Source organism: Corvus moneduloides, chromosome 5, assembly GCF_009650955.1.
Source record: "Corvus moneduloides isolate bCorMon1 chromosome 5, bCorMon1.pri, whole genome shotgun sequence".
Lineage (NCBI taxonomy): Eukaryota > Metazoa > Chordata > Aves > Passeriformes > Corvidae > Corvus > Corvus moneduloides.
Window position 1 is genome coordinate 48,573,678 of NC_045480.1, and position 16,964 is coordinate 48,590,641.

General features: G+C 38.6%; 1 protein-coding gene across 1 annotated transcript in view; it reads left to right on the plus strand.

Annotated features, from left to right (window-relative positions):
* The window catches only part of LOC116444738, a 56,993-nt gene that overhangs the window by 23,299 nt on the left and 16,730 nt on the right, over positions 1-16,964 (plus strand). The window contains exons 13-15 of the mRNA XM_032110411.1: positions 2,814-2,913; positions 12,028-12,067; positions 13,082-13,133. Coding sequence (XP_031966302.1) covers positions 2,814-2,913; positions 12,028-12,067; positions 13,082-13,133 — 192 coding nt within the window. The remainder of the gene's footprint in view (positions 1-2,813; positions 2,914-12,027; positions 12,068-13,081; positions 13,134-16,964) is intronic.

The following is a 16,964-nucleotide window of genomic DNA, read 5'->3' on the forward strand; positions in this document are numbered from 1 at the left end:
GGAAACAAGAATGTGATATGGAGAAGGACAGTGAACTTCTTACTAGTGAAATTGAGTGCTCTTAGAAATTGGTCAAGTTATATCTGCAGCTGTTCATTTCAGTGAAACTCAGCTTGAGTTTCAATTTCCTTCAAAGCAGCAAGAGTTGCTTCCTGAAGACTGAGCTTTTATGATGTGGTCTTTTTTATTTTAGGACTATAAAACCTGCAATTCTAAGTGTCTTACTGAGTGAAGAATCAAAATTCTGAAACATAGGAACAGATGTTCCAGATGTTCAACTTGTCTGTGTTTTGTTTGTACCAACTCCTTATCATTATGCATTGTAATATATTCTTTAATTAAATTATTATATAGAAAGTTTTGTCTCATTGTACAAAGTGAATAATGAAGAAGAGCAGTTTCTCCTTCCTGATTGTTCAGTTTGCATTGCTTACAGTACATGAAAGACATTTTTTAAATGAAAGAGAGTATTTGTAGTACTTTCTGTATTTCCAGCTTCAGTCCCCAGATCTTATATTAAAAGTAAACAGAGCGTTATTGCCATTGTATGTGCTTCTCATACATGCCTGAAACAGGATGGGAGAGCTAAGGCTGAAATACAGGAAAGCGCTCTGTTGCCTTCCCCCTTCACACTTCCTCCAGCATTTTAGAAGAAACTAGCCAGGGGAGCTTTCATCTGGAAAGCAGCCATGGTAGCTTGAGAAAAAGGGTTGGCAAGTGGAGTTTGCTTTTCCATTTAAAATACAAAGTCATAGAATCCCAGAGAAAGCATTTGTCCATTGGGGCTTCAGGTAGGGATAATGTAGTCCCTTAAATACTCTTTTCCTACCATGTCTTTCCATGAAAAATTAGAACTGGTTATTTGGGTTACAAATCATAGTGCTCAAAACCAGAGCCATACTGTGCTAAGCAGTATATTAACATGTAAGGAAAATACTTTCTGTTTTGAAAGTTCTACAAAAAGCAAATATGTAGTTGAGTACCAAGACAGGGTAAGTTGAACAATATTTGTAGCTCAGCATAGATGTATGGTGTGGCTGGACTACTGTCAAACTGGTGCAAAGGTTTTCCTTTGTGGCTGTGAAATCACTGTGTATCCCAGCCTTATGTGCACATGCATACTGTAGTCTGAGCTACTCTGTGGAGTATTGACTGCTCCTGATAACATGAAATCTCCTTGAGAAATAGGAAAGGGTGGCAAGCACTGTGTCTCTGAGTATGTCTACCTAAGGGTACTTAGACATAATTGCTTCCCCTTTATTTTTTTTAATCATTGCTGTACCTCAGAGTACCTCTGTGTGTATATGCCACTAGAATTGGGAGTAGAGAAAAATAATCTTTCAGCTTCATGAATGTTTAGGGCATTGGATTAAACATAATAAAACAAGAAGGCCCCTCATTTTTGAATTTCAGCTGATCACCAGCTAAAAAGTAGGTAGTTTCCTTCCCTTGGTATAACCTGATACGAGTGATCCTCTTCCTGCAGGGGTTTTGTCATGTATTTGAGTTGGAATAGAGGATTTAGTAGTCTGTTAGCATGATGGTCTCTTTAGAATACCAAAAGCTACCAAATTTAAAAGAATTCGTTAGACAGGGCATTTAGAGATTTTTGAAGTGCTCTGAGCTCTATAGAATAACAAAACAAAACCCCCCCACCCAGCTGTAGGTATTTTTTTCATGCTTTCATGAAACACTTCCTTTCCTGTTGACATAAAGAAAGGATATAAACACTGGAAGAAATCTCCCAGTATCTTGTAGTCAAGCTTGTCCTCTTTTAAATTTTATATTGATGTAAGTAAACCAAGAATTTCATATAAGGTTGCCAAAGAATTTTCAGAAACTTAATGTACATTAACCAAAAAAAGAAGAAAAGCTGAATTCCAGAGAGAAGAAATGCTCTGCGGCAGAATTCCGTACTAACAGAGTAGTGCTGTGTGAGAAACTCCTGACAAGTAGGTTTTGCTACCTTGTGCAGTCCCATTTTGTATGTACTTGCACTTGTGCTTTAGGACAAGTAAGAGACACTCAGAGACAGACTTTTATTGTGAGTATGTTTCACATATTTGAAGATTCAAAGGCAGAGCAAAGATAGTTCCTATTGGTGCTTGCAAATTCTGGAATAAATAGTCTTTAACCTCAGTAAGACCTAATGCTTGCTCTGAGGCTTTCACTCAGTGTATTGATTCCAGTGTGTTGATCCTTCAGTGGCTGAAAATACAATTTTTCGAGAAGTAAAATTTTAAGTGAGAGACAGTGCTTATCTGCAACGACAGGTGTTCTGACTAGAGTATGGAGCACAGTACTGATTTGGTTTACCTTTAGAGGGAGCATCTGCTCCTCTCTTTGGAAATGTGGTGGTTTTTACAAGTTCTGTTCTCACATTTATCTCCCAAGGATTAGGTTTGAATTCTTTTCTGTGGGCAGATCTGCTTCCTTCTTGATGCTAAGAGAAGTGAACCTGGCTCTCTAACATGGCCCCAGAGTACACTCAGTGCACTTAGAATAAGAGCAAAGTTTGTTTGCCAGTTCCACTGAGAGTGAAGCCAAGTATTTGGTATTGTTAGTTACAGTACTTGATTCTTGGAGAATGCTGGAGAAAAGGCGCATTGCCCTAGTGATTTGAAATACCCAATTACTGATTCCATGGTAGCAAAATAAAGATAATGAAAAGTTAACAGCAAATCACAGTGATGGTGGATAAAAAGTCACCAAATTATTTAACTTGAATGCTGAGCTACAGTTACTTTTCAGTTTTGTAAATTTAACCGATGTTCTGCATCTAAGCTGATCTAATTTTAACCTTTTTGAAGCAGGGTCCTCGGGAGGCTGTTATTTGGCTTGCTGTACACCATAAACAAAGAGAAGCTGTAGAAATCTTCTCTAGAGAGATTGCACCAGCTGGAACTGGCATGGGTAAATACTCATATCATCTTTTAAAAATTTTAAAGTTGCTTTTTCTTTTTATTCTCTGGAGTCTGAAGGTGTTGGTTTTATTAGGGGTTCAGTTTTTTCCTTTTACCACTGATCATTGGAGAATGAAAAAGTGAAAAATCTGCACTACATGGCTTGGGTAGAGTATGAGTAGAATTGAAATTGAGTTACTGTTACACATGAACATCTGTGCCTTGAGGTGGCTGGCACACTTCCAGTTCTTGTTATGAGGGCTTTCAGTGATGAAACAAATACTTTCCTATGTGGAATCGGGTTAGGCAGTCTGTGTGGATGATGATTGGAGTGCTAGGTTTGTTTCCTAAAGGAACAGTTTAAGCTTTTTAGAACATCCTCTAGCAGTTTTTCTCCAAAAAAAAAAAAAATCTGTTTCAAATTACAGAACTGCTGCTAATAAGCAGCAATGGGAAAGAGGCTATTTCTGGAATCATCTGAGGCATTTGGTGATAAATAGCACTTTTCCTTGCCAGGTACAGGGCTGCAAAAAGGTTTTTGGCCCCTGTGACATAAATGATTAGTGTCAGAGGGTATCAGAGCTGTTTACTGACATGCTTCCAAGTGCTTGAACAACCACATAGTCGTTCTTTTTTTTAATTTGTGGAAGATGTACTGGCACTGCTTCATACAGTCACTTCTTTCTGTTGCTGTTGTGTGGTAAATTTCTCTATTACCTGCACTCATAAACTCTTGCGTAAGCAGAGAAGGGTCAGATTTGGGATGTAAGTGCTTAGTAGGCTATTTGTTGATGTGGAATATGTGTAAAGCAGTGATTTAGAGAATCTTTTTAATTTTCTTTCTTCAGTGAGATTTAGAATTTTGCAACACTGCCAAATAGTAATTAGTGTTGTACTAATAACTACATCAGCTTAACGATGCTTAGTTTCTGACAGTAGTGTAGACTTCCAGACCTTGCTGTGAAGAGCAGAACAAAGAATTCTTGATGCTTAATTGTCTTAAAACTGGCAGCTCCACAGACAAGACTTGTAGAGATGGGTAAGTGATCTTGGGAACAGAAGCCAGACCTAAGACTGTTGAGATTGTTGTCGTCCTAGGTGAATTCTCCTGTAACAGCACCTGGTGTTCATTTCCCTCCCCCATTTCCCTCAGCTGTTCCCCTCCTCTCTATTTCAGTGGGACATTTTTGCAAATGATTACAACTCTCCAAAGTGTCACAGCTTCAGTGAGAGGCAGAGCAAGCCCTATGGCAGTTTGGTCACCCTCGTGGGAGGATCAGAGCGTCCACAGGCAGAGAACCCAGAACCTGAGCCTTGTGTGCCCTCTGTGTAAGTGCTCTGGGCAGTGAGCACCTGAGGTCCCATTCTGTACCGTGCTGCACCACTTTTTCTCATTGGGCACTGAATAAAAATTGCTGTGGCTGCTCTCTCTTACATGGATAGAGCATGCCTATCGAATGTGGTTTTGTGCTGCCCATGTGGATCTGTGTGATGTAGCCTCATGTGGCTTTGTTCTGCCAAAATGGTGGCAGTTGTGGGGATACACACCAAATGAGATTTTAAGCATGAGTGGCTTTTCCTGATGAAAATCCTTTAAACAATGAAGTCCTGTGTTTCAAAGATTGCCAGCTTGGTCATGCCCCTCCCAACTCTCCTACATTAGCTCACTTTCAGGAGGTGAAATAGTGACTATGAGAGTCATTGCAAATAACCCTTGTTTCTTGTTTTGCATATTCTTTTAATGAAGAACTGGGGAAAAGCAGGAACAAATTACAAATCCTTCATAGTGGACACCAGGGAGGAAGGAGAAGTTGTTGATTTGCAGGGTGATGTCACCTGAACTGAAACACTTCATTCTGTTATTTTGGGACATTTAAGAGTGACCTTTAAAAAACAAAGTACACTTTCAGATCTGTACTGGACAAAAAGGAAAAAAGAAAAAAAAGGGAAATATTTTCTCTTCTGGCTGAACTGTATCTAGTGGTTGTGGAGTACTGTTTTTAACAGTATTTATTTATTCTTCTTTCCCCTCAGTAGCAGTTTGGTGTTTGTTACTCTTAAGTGATGTGTGGGCAGTTGTACAGATAATAATCCTCACGTATAGCAGCTTTCATCCAAGAATCTTTAGCAAGCTGTATGAAGATGATCAGCTAAGCTTTCTAACATCTAGTAACACTGGAAACTATTCTGTCTGCTTTACAGATGGTTTCCTGAGATAGTGCAAGAAAGCATGACCACAAAAGAATGTGAATCAAGAGTCCTTGGTTCTGCTTTCCCTGTAAGAAATGCTGAAGAGCAACTCCACCAGTATTTAAGGGGACCAAGCTTAAATTTGGCTAAAATTTAGGAATGGGGAGTAGAGGAGAAGAGAGATTGAGAATAGAGGTTTGATGGTTCAGAATAAGGGTGGAGAGTCACAAGAGCTCCTGCTGCATCTTTTGTAGTGAAATCCAGGAGCACTGTCACTTCTGGTGTTTCATCAGGTGGTTTTAGCCTGCTAGTCACTACTTGAGGAGCTGTGAGCTGGAGTTCATAGGTAGTTTTATTTTGGCAAACCATAACATGAAAATTAGTAATTGTAGGTAAAATAGATTAATGTCTTTAGTAATCAGTACTAAAAGCCTAGTTTTGGTGTTTCTCACTTAGGCTAAATTTAAATCACTTGAGTCAAAATTTTTTACCTATTTTCCTGATAACTTTTTGAGGGAATTTTCAGTTGTGGTTTTTCAGACTTCGCAGGGAGCAACAGTAAAATGAAAATAAATTCTTCCTGTGATTAAAAAGCACATCACAATAATTTTGTTGAGGAGTAATCTTCATAATTCTTCACTTCAGAGACTTAAAACTTCAGATGCTAGGTCTTGAGTTATCAGATGTGCTTTTTAGTGAATTTGGAGTCTTAATATCAGTATTTAATAACTTCTGACTTACTTTGCAGCATATGATCTTTGGATATGATACAGGTTTTGGGCATTTGTATATGTCAAGGCTAATAAAACTTAGATCTCATAAAAGGAGAGCATTGTATATTGTATAGCTTCTGATCAATTTGAGAATGCTGATTCTTCCCCGCTCCCATCCACATCAGTAGAAAGACAACCATCTAAAGGCATTGTGCTGATCTGAAATTCCCAATTTCTTACGAAATCTCATCCTCTGTGTAAAACAAAGGAATGCTATCTATATGTTGAAGTGGGCTGAAGCCTCTGTGTGTTTGTGCTCTGCAATATAGACAAGGACCTGTTAGACCTGCAAGAGAGAATTTTGAGACTGTTGCATTTTTTAAGAAGCTTCCATAGTCAACAGTGAATGACTGAGATTTTCTTAGTTATTCCCTGACTTCTTTTCATAATGCTTTTTAAATTTCCATTGTTTTTGTTGAAGACCAGCGGGACACATTAGTGTACTCCCACAGAAATTGTTTTTAAGTATTATTAAAACTGCAGATGAGACTCTTAAGCCCAGAGAAGAATTTGAAGTTACTGTAAATAGACGTGCCATGTTGGAGAGCGATTTGTTGTTTATTTTCTGTTTGGAATGGAAGGCATTTACTGTAAACTTCTGTTGAGTATGGTATTTAGTTCACAAGTTCAAACACTTAATCAGTTTTCATTTGTATTATGCTGTTCTGATGAGCTTAAAGGGATACATACTATTAAAAAAAAGCCCAAACATACCTTATCCCATCTTTTAATACTTTTTTACAATTAATACTTGAGTTTAACCTTTTAATTATTTAATTTATTCTTTCTGTTTAGTCCTCAGTAGTCTGAAAGTTGATAATAACCAGGGGTTTTTTTAGCAGCAACCAGCAAGTTTGCTTGGCTTTATGCATGTTGGTCTCCTGAAAAAAAAGAATAATTTTCAGTCTGTACTGTTCAGTCCTAATAGTGGGGTCTTCACAGCTATTTTTCTGTTCTGTAAAGTGAGATTCCTGTGCTTGGCACTGGAGAATCCTGGACACATAGACTCAAATTTTTAAATCTGTAGTAGGCTATGGGAGTTCAGTGCAGTTCTGCAATGTTCAGTTCATAGCAGTTCACCCTCACTTCATAAAAGCTAGCAATCACAGGCCTGGTTTGTATTATTCAGTGAAAATATCTTCATTATGTACAGTCCAGTCAGCCAAATGGTTAGAATTTAAATACTTTCTGTTGATTTAGTATATTTATATTGTCTTCTTTAATTCAGATACTTCATTGTGAATGAAATGCGGCATAGAAGAGGCTCAAGAAGAGCCTTTACTGTGGGAATCTGGCGTTCATAGTTTAGTGAGGGTTCAGTAGCTAAGAAATATTTTACTAATAGCTGAAATCATGTGCTGACCCTTATTTCACATTAAAATGACCGGAGTTTGACACTAAGATGACAGCTGGTTAATACAACTTGAGATTTTAAAGTGCTTGAGTATATATAAATATTTTGACTGATGTCCTGTGTTGGAAGATGCTTTTAGAAATGTCCTTGTTGTAGCAGTTTACTGCAGTCCCCATTTTTTTGAGAATAATACTGCAGAAGATAAACTATCTGCTGTTTTCAGAAGACATAGATAGAATAATTAAGAACATACAGTTGACCTCTGTAAAAAAAAAAAAAAGGTTGTATGCATTTTGTGCTGGTGCTCAACCATATTGTAAGAACTGCTGAGTATAAAACCTCAGTTTTGTAAAAGGTCAATAGAGATTTCATATTTCTCTAGTTCGATCACTTTAGAAAAATAATGCTTGACAAGTGGACTACTTTGTCTGTTTTTTATATATAAATACATGAATCATTCCTTAGAATATGCAGTAAATACATAAATAACCTATTGGTTGAGCTAATTCAGTCACTGGAAATGTAAGGGTCAAAAGCTGAAAGTTGTTCAGCAAGAAACATCACTGTATCTTGAAATTCTGTGAAACGTCAAAAAAACCTTAAAGTTTTATTAAACTTAAGTGCTTAAAGCTTTTTAGATTTCAAGTAGTTGGAGCATTTTCATGCTTTTTTACTCCAAAACATTTTACAAAATGCTTCATGCAGTCTAGCATCCTTCGTATGTTGCATGGTTTATTCTGTTGAAAAATACACAGAATTGTACAGAAGTTTGGGGTTTTTTTAACAGAAGTCGATTAAAGAAGTATTAATCCAAAAGTGGGTGTGACCATTCAAGTAGGATTGGGATAGGACAGAGGGAATATTAAGGAGGCAGCACATTAGGCTTTTCCACCATCTGTAAATCCAGTGGGGAATAATGAGAGCTGGAAGGAATGAAGCTTGTTTTGGTGGAAATTTGCATCTCATAGGTTGATTGCAAGTTCCAGCCAGAGTTCTTTCTGCTGTGGGGCATTTTACAGGGTGTGGTATATATGACATAGATTATAATGTATTAGAACATGGTGGTTCTGCATACTGAAATAGGTGCTGATTTTATGCATCTTTTGCTGGGGCTGGTTTTCAGTGGATCCATTTCCTGAATTGCCCCAACTGAGAGCAACATTGGTTTTCCCAAGTAGTCTTTTGTTTGCTAGCTACCTCTGTTCATGAAATTTATCAGAAACTTCCTGTCTTTTCCAGTGTATCATACGTGATTTTTAGAAGAGTTTTTATTTGCAAGTCTATCCACAGATGGGTTTTATAGAGTGAGAAAATAAAAAAGATCAAGAGGCAGCTGGAGAGATAAAACATACCTGGGTAACCAGGAACGGTCAAGCTGTTGTAGCAAGGAGGTGTATCCTGACTGGGCTTCACCTTGTATTATTTACATGGATATCTGTAACTACATCTCTGCTCACAGGGGAGTGCCAGTCATGGGATGTTAGTGTGCTTTGGTTTTCTCGAGATTCCTCTCCATCCTTCCGATTTGGATCAAATTTGCCATTGGACCCAAAATTTGGGAGTCTGCAGGTGTGCTGGCAGAATCATGGACACCAAGGAAGAAAACCTGACAAATAATTAATTATATGTACATGTATATACAGAGGATGATGGTTTGTTTTTTGTAAGATACTTGGGCTGAAAATGAGTAAGACTTAAAGAAGCCTAGAGGAAGGAGTCATAAAATGAAAAGACAGTATAAGACTGTGTGAAGAATTGTGCAGGTTAACCAAGGAAAAGCACTTTCTAACTATTTATTTATTTATTTATTTAATAGAGTAAATGTAGATTTAAACCTTTAAACACAGAATCCAAAGGAATCTAGCTTGGTCACCTAGAAAGGAGTAGATTTACAAGTCTTGGTGCCTGAAGTTTTTCCAACCATGTCATATATTTGGGAGTTAATAAAAACGGGAAATCCAGTGGTGTAATCCCCAGTGCTCACTGTTTTTAAATGCCCAGCCATCTGGAGAATTTGTAGTTCTCAGGCTCGGTCCCCAGACACTGTGAGGAAATGGAAGGCTTTTGGATCAAATGCTTGACTCAAAGTAAGTGTCATGATGCGCAGTGTGATGATTACATGAGACAAATACTGTACCTGCAGATGAACAGGAGCAGGATATAGATGCACTGAAAGGAAGGTCTCCCATCTAAAGGTAATCACTACTTTTTGCAGTGCATCAGTTTTATGCCATCCTGATGCACAGAAGCTGGCAGAGAGTGGTGGTGAGTTCATTAGCTTGGAATGAAGCAACTTGTTCCAGAGGTTCGCTGGTAGCAGGTGAGACAATACTTTTATCTGCCTTGAGGCACTGAGGAATGGAGCTCTGATGACAAAAAAAGGTTGTGTGACGTTTCTGGGAAAGGAGATCAAGAGCTTCAATTTAGCTGAGAATCTTAGCAATTTGAGACTGCAGCCTGATTGATATTCTCTACAAGCATGACAAATTGTTTGTGTCACTGTAAATAAAGATAAGTCTTCCAGAAAGGAGGGAGAGCATCTGTACAGATATTTAAGCAAGCAGTGCAACATAAGCATAAAGTACAGCATGAAGAGATACTTCTATAGGAAGTTTTCTTGGGACAATGGTTGATCCAAGGAGATCATAATTTAATTAGCAGAAGGTAGGTCTGGCCACAGTGACAGGTTCACTATTACCTGGGTGTACTACACCTTCCATTGCCTTCTTTTGGTTTACTGGAGAGATGTAATAGGAATCTGAGCTGTGGGTTGAGGTGAGGTGTAGTGCTCTTGTGCTGTTTACAGAATTAACAAACTGGTTGTGGCTTACAATCAGTGATTTAAGATTTCCTTTGTCTTCTCTGCCTGAAGCCTAACTAGGAATTTCATATGGATAAAAATTAAATTGGACTTAAAAGTGCTTCCACCTTATTTATATTCACATAAACAATAATCATAACATAAACAATAATGTTGCAACTGGGATATCTGTGTAGCTTTGCTCTGCAGTTGCAGGGACAGTTGTAGTACCTCCAAAGACAGATCTGCTGTTACAGTAGCTTGTGCTGGAGAGCCTTGAAAGACGAGCAGTAGCAAGCAGCACTAGAAGGTTATCTCAGCCTTGAGGTGTGAGCAGTTGTTGCTCTTACTTTGATTGTTTTCTTGTCAATGTTGAGAACTACTTCGTTGTAGGAGCCAAGAACCATTGTGTGAAAGCAGGCAAGTGAAGAGCTTGCTTTCAGAGCTTTCAGGATGTTGAAATTGATGTTGTATAAATAAAATCTGGTATCCTTAATGAGCAGTTCAGCTGCCTAGCAGGAAGTGACCCATATGACAATCCACAGATAATTTAACTAGCTTTATGGACCTAGATTTTCAACATGATCTTACTATATCCACCCTCCTTCCCCAGCAACCTAAATAAACAAACTAGGCACATAACTCAATAAAATCACTGCAGCTGGTTTTGTTGCTGAGTGGCAGTTCTGCTTGAATGAGTGCACAGGTAAGATGTATAGGGCTGAAACCTCACTGGATCATTTAAAATTGTGTAATGCTCATGTAAGGGATTCTTTCATATTCTGTCTACCACCACATTTTTTTAACAGTACTTAGTGAATAGGGAGGTAATTATTTCTGGTACTGTTTCTTTTGAAGGCATTTTTTTTCCCCTTTACTATCAAACATCAGACTTTTTTTGGGAAGTTGCTTCTGATGAGCATGAATATAGCAAGGCTCTGTAATCTCTGCTGCCACTGGTATGTGTCCACACTGAGAAGGCACTGAATCCAAGCTAGAACAGCCTGCTCTGGAGTAGAGGTTATTACTGTTAGCTTTAGTATCACAACAGCACAGTTACATGGCTTTTAGTTTGCTTGGAGCACAAACAGAGGAAATTCACACCTGGAGAAAGCATGAAGCCCATTTTAGCCAGAATTAATTTGGCCAAATATACTATGTGGGCAGCTTTCCACAGCACTTGTTTTTAAGAGACTGCTTAATGTAATTGTTAATTAATTCTTAGGCTGATTTAAAATATTTATTTTACTGTTTCTTTCCCCTGCAATACTGTTTGGAGCTGCATCATGTATTCGTTCCTGCTGTCCATGCCAGAAAGAAGGGTGAGAAGCTATGCTCAGGATGAGGAGAGCAGAGCTGTTTCTTTCAGAAATACGGACCTGGCAGATGGGTTTAATGATAGTAGAGCCTGGCAAGCTGATATTACAGTGCTGACTTACCACAGATCTGGGCTCATGCTAGTGCCTTAAGCCCCTAAATTACCTATGTATCACAGAGAGGGAATGGGATCTCCAGTACCCAGCACCTTAAAAAAGCAAAGTTGGTTTAAACGCTACAGAGAATGATTCAAATAAAAGTTAATCTAAACAAGCAAAGTTATATTAAACAAATGTTAAAAGAAACTATGGTCCATCAGAATTGTTTCTCTGCTCTCTTTGAAAGTAAATAAAAAAGAATGACAAAAAAACTAAAGCTAAGTTCTTTTTCTATCAAATGTATTACCTCACTGGCATTAATATATAAAATATTTTGAAGAAGTTTCTAAAGATTTAGTTCATGCTTTGCACATTTAAATTCTTTTTGGTTAAAATTCACAGTTACGTGTTTTGCCTTTTAACTTGTATATAATGTTCAGTTTTGTTAATTTATGAGAATATATGTAATTTTATGGAGATTTCCCTGCATTTATTAAAAATGGATCAATTCAAGCTTTGATAAGCTGTGAGCTCTGATATGTTTTGAAGATGGCTTTAACCATTCTTTTGTGAATTTAATTTCCTTTTCCAGCCCCTGGCCTCACTGGAATTGTTGGAGGGCGCCCCAAAGTGTAAGTTAACTCCTGATCGTTAAGTTGTTGTAATGTGTGATGATAATGTTCCTACCAATCACCATCACAAGCTTCCCCAGCTTGGGACAGCAACCACAGAAGCAGCTAAATCTTCCTGTGTCACACTATGCTTAATAACTGGTAACAAGAAAATAGTGAGTGCTATACGATATGCATGCAAATAGTAAAATCCTTTATTGAATTAAATGTGACTTATGTGAGTCTCTGATCAGCTCATGGCAATGTCTTTGCTTAATGAGCTGTAGGGAAAACTTGAAGTGGGACTTCATGGCAAGGCAGTAGCTCGACCATGTTAATACATGCAAATTTCCGCACCAGTTTTCTCCTGTAGTTGTTAGTTTAGAATATGGGCCCACCAAATTTACATCTGTATGAGCTCACTTCACCTAGAAATGTAAGGTCAAATGTCAGAACATCCCACAAAATGGTAGCATGAAACCATTTCATGACTGAGCTGAACATAATAATGTTGAGCATATTTAAAAAAAAAATCCTGGCTTGATTCAATTTTTTTCTAGATATGGCTAAAATCTTGTGGTACTTTATATCCTCACCTTTTCATCCTTATTCATCTAAAACTTTCTGTCATTAAGCAAATACTGCACACAAAGATGGGAGAAGAACCTGTGGCTGTATTTCCAGTAGCCCTGTGTAGCTGGCCTAGGTAATGTGGGGCTGCTGGCAGTGTAGTAGACTTCAATGTCATGAAGCACATCCTTTGTCAAGAAAACATTTTTGCTATTTTGGCTACCTCTCCTCAGTAAAACTTCCTTGAATTTTTTGAACAAAGTCTTACATTCTTAATAATGGAATTTAAAGGAGTTTTTACACTTCTCAGGCTTTCCAAAGTCGTTCGAAAAACCATTGCTAGTCGTGGTTGAATGGCTTTAATTTCCCAAGTGTTTGGTGTATGAATAGTCCAAAGGTGTATGATCTGCCAGTTTCATTAATTTCTAGTTAAATGCATTTATGCCGCTTGTTTTGTGTGTCTAGGTCTCCAGTTTTGAAGCCATTTTTCTTCTATTATCCCAAAAGCAATGTTCAGGTAAGACCTACTGCTTAAAGTCTGTGTTCTGTTTTCTTTGAAGTAATTTGAAAAATTCTGCTGATTCTGGCATTTTTTGGTGACTGAGTTATAAAACTGCCAAGTAGTATGGTGACTTTGATTAAAAAATATTTCCTCAGAGACTAATGTTACTCACACTGAATGTTTTGCAACAGTTGAACTTGCCAACCTTTCATTTTAATTGCTGCTAATTTTGAAATATCTTACATCAAAACTGAACTTCTCTTTTCATGTTGTTGGAATTGCAGGTTTGAATTATTTTTACTGCATTTGCAGAGAGTACTTAAGAAAATTGTAGACTTGTTTGGAGGTTAATGGAGTCTCTTTAACGAGTGGGCAGTTGGGTGTTCAGAGAGTGGAACATTAATCTTCTGAACTTGGACACATCTTCTGAGTTTTTGAGGAGTGATGTATTTTGTGTTACTACTGGGAATAAATATTAAAATCAATGAATTTCCTCTGATTCAACAGGTTTTACCTTAACAGAGTTGGGCGTTTTCCTTCCAGGTACCCTGTCTGTGAAAATAGAAGTAGTGATTTCTGTTCTTGCCTGTATTACAAGAACGGAAATGATGAAAGCCTGTGCCACTATTGTGCCGACTATCATGGAGGAGCCTGTGACTCTGTGGCCCTATTCAGTTCATAGCAATAGGTTATTTCAGTTCAAGAACTAACAGTTCAGATGTCAAGGCAGCCCTAGGTGAGAAATTACAGTGTAAGATGACATGTTCATCTAGAGCCTACTTCTTCTCTGTGATGCATGTACCCCTGTCTAGTTTGAAATTTTCAAGATGAAGAAACTGGTTTTGCTGAAACCATAAAATGTTTGGATTTATAAATATCGGTCTCTGTTCTACTGAGTGCCATCAGATATTTAATTTATCCTTTGAAGACTGCAGACAAAACTTCATATATGCCCTTCTTTTTCCAAGGTCTTCAAGTAGCTTGTAACTGTTGCATTCCTCTCATGCCAAGGCATTCTAATACTGAGTAAGAGCCTTCTCACTCATCCACCATCAAGAAAGTGGCCAAAGGCCAGATTTTTGGTCTGTCTTAGGCCACAGGGGTTGTGACAGCTTTCTGCTTAGGGTGGCACAGGGAAGCTCTGGGAGCACAGGCAGCAAGTGAAAAGGTGGGCAAGGGGGAACAAACAAAACAACTGAATCAGAAAGGGACTGTTTAGTTTTCATTCTTTAACGCTCATACAGTGCTTAGCACAACCAAGCCCTATTCTTTAAGTAGTATTCTTCATTAATGGAAAATATTTTAATTTCACAACTTTACAGACAAGGTGCCATTTAGTTATTAAATCTAAGTTAATTATAAACTCTGCACAGTGGAAAAGCATTTTAAAAAAACCTACCTTTCTTGTTGCCTAAGAATACTTACTTTTATCATCACTTACATTTTGCTTTATACAAATGGCTTGTCTTTGCCAAGTTTAGCGTGAAATTATTATCTTTATGGAAGCTTAGCCTACCACTGTTTTGTTCATCAAATGAAATATCAACTTACTAATTAGCACTGTGTTCCAGACTTGTAAAATGCTGAGATTAAACAGTAACCTAATTTAACAAGGAAAGAAAGCAGTGTCTCACTTACTCTTGTCAGTACAGAAAATCAAAGTCCTTGCTCTGTGTAACTAATTGGATAAGTGTGCACTGATATGTTGTCAGCAAAATGCAGTGTGTCACTGTTGTCCTCCAGTAGTACTGAGGGTGAAATGTGGCGTGATTCAAGTCCTTGATTCCAAATTCAGCCATGTTTTAAAAACTACTGTTCAGTAAGAGATTACAGAGTAAGTAAGTATGAATTAACTGATTTTCTAAACTAGAAGTTCAGTTACAAAGAGTGTAGTTGCTCTAGGTCAGCATTTGACCTAAAACTAAAAAAATTCCATAAGCAGATTTTGAGTTATGTTAACATTTCCACAATGGCTTCTTTTGTTTTGTGTTTGATAACACCTTGCTGGGTGTCAGTTTGGATTCAATGTCTTGTTTGTTGTTTCCACTGCTTTTATGCAATTGTACAGATTTTATCATAGATCACCAGTGGTTTTACAGTTCAAATAGTAGTTGTTTTCCATGTGTGCTTTGAAGGTAACCTGAAACTTTTATGTAGGGAGAAATTGCAGCAAACCTACTGAAGGCAAGTCTCTATGAGTTATTCTTCAAGGGCAATTATAAGAAAGTGCTGAGTAGAGTTATTTTGCGTTTGCTGACAACTGAGCACTGATAACTGCTGCAGCTAATTTGGTTTATATTGTTTTGTTCCTCAAGTTTAACCTGATTGCATCTGAATCTTTCATACTGGGAGTCCTCCAGTAGAGATGAAATGGATGTCATTCACTTCAATCCCACTTCCTCATGTCAGTGGTCCCACAGGTAAAACTGAAGGGTACCCTGCCGTGTGTACTTTCTACATCCTTCCTCTTGATCAAGGGGATCAAGGCTTACTGTTAAAAGCTGAGATACTGGTCCATATATATATATGGGGGAGAAAGACCGGGTTTTTTGGTTTTCATATTGTTGGAGGTGTTGAGCCACTTGATTCACGGCTGGTGCCTCTTTGTCTCTCCAGGTCATTGCTGCCAGTCAGTTAGGATACAGTGATGATGTGCTGCATACAAATTGCTGACCTGTGGGTCACAGGAATTGGGCTTCATTTAGATCTGTGGGTAGTTGCACGTTAGTCAGGTCATAATAAATCACTTCTAGCGTGGCTAATGCCTTCAAGAACCGGATACCTCCCTGCATTGTGGTCTTCTTCTCTGGGTAACATACAACATTTTCGTTGGAAGGATACCTTTCCTTCAGGCTTAACAGGAGTCATCTTCAGGGGCTGAGGACCTAGACCCCTTTTTCAAGTCCAGTTGTCAATGGCCCCTTCCCTAGAAAGTCATCTTAGCTACTTGGCTTCCCTACTGTCTAATTACAGGCTACTAGCTCATTATCCCAGCATCATAGCAGCCAGGTGATTATGTGCTGACCTGGACAACAGGTGATATATTTTTGCATATCCCACAGCTTATTCAGAGATACCTATCTTGCGCTGCCTCTTTCTCCTGTTCTTGTGATGGCCCTGCTGCATCCACCTTTACAAGCTGAGTTTTGTGTCCATTTCTTGTGTACAGGAGTGACTGATAATTAGGAGGTGCTCTCATTCCTCTGCAGTGCCTGTCGCCAGGGTTGGAGTAGCTGCAGGGGTTTTGTCATTGGATCCAGAGACCTTCTTTTCCCCTTGAGAAGAATAGTGTCAAACAGAGCTCGGTAGGCCTGGGCCAGGACATTGCAGTGATTTGTGTCTCTCTGGGATTGCCAAGGTGGCAGTATACTTTTTCCAAATATTTTACTAGTTCTTCTGGATTCTGCACTTGTTCAAGGGTGAAGTTCCAAAATGCGAGCTGCTCACAGTCCTTGCCCATACTGCCCCATGCACCCTGCCACTCTTAATGATCCAACCTCAGGGCAGTTCATACATAAAATCTGAAGGGGTTGGAATAGACCTTAAAGATCATCTAGCCCCAGCCTTCACTGCCATGGGCAGGGATACCTCCCACTAGACCAGGTTGCTCAAGGCCTTAACCAACCTAGCTTTGAACACCTCCAGGGATGGGGCATCACGAACTTCCCTGGGCAGGTTGTTCCAGTGTCTTACCATCCTCGCAGTGAAAAACTTCCTCCTAATATCGAACCTAAATTTCCCCTTTTTTCAATTTGAACCCATTACCCTTGTCCTATCACTAGATGAGGAGTTGCTCTCTGGCTTCCATGTAGACCTCTTCAGATACTGGAAGGTAGCTATGAGGTC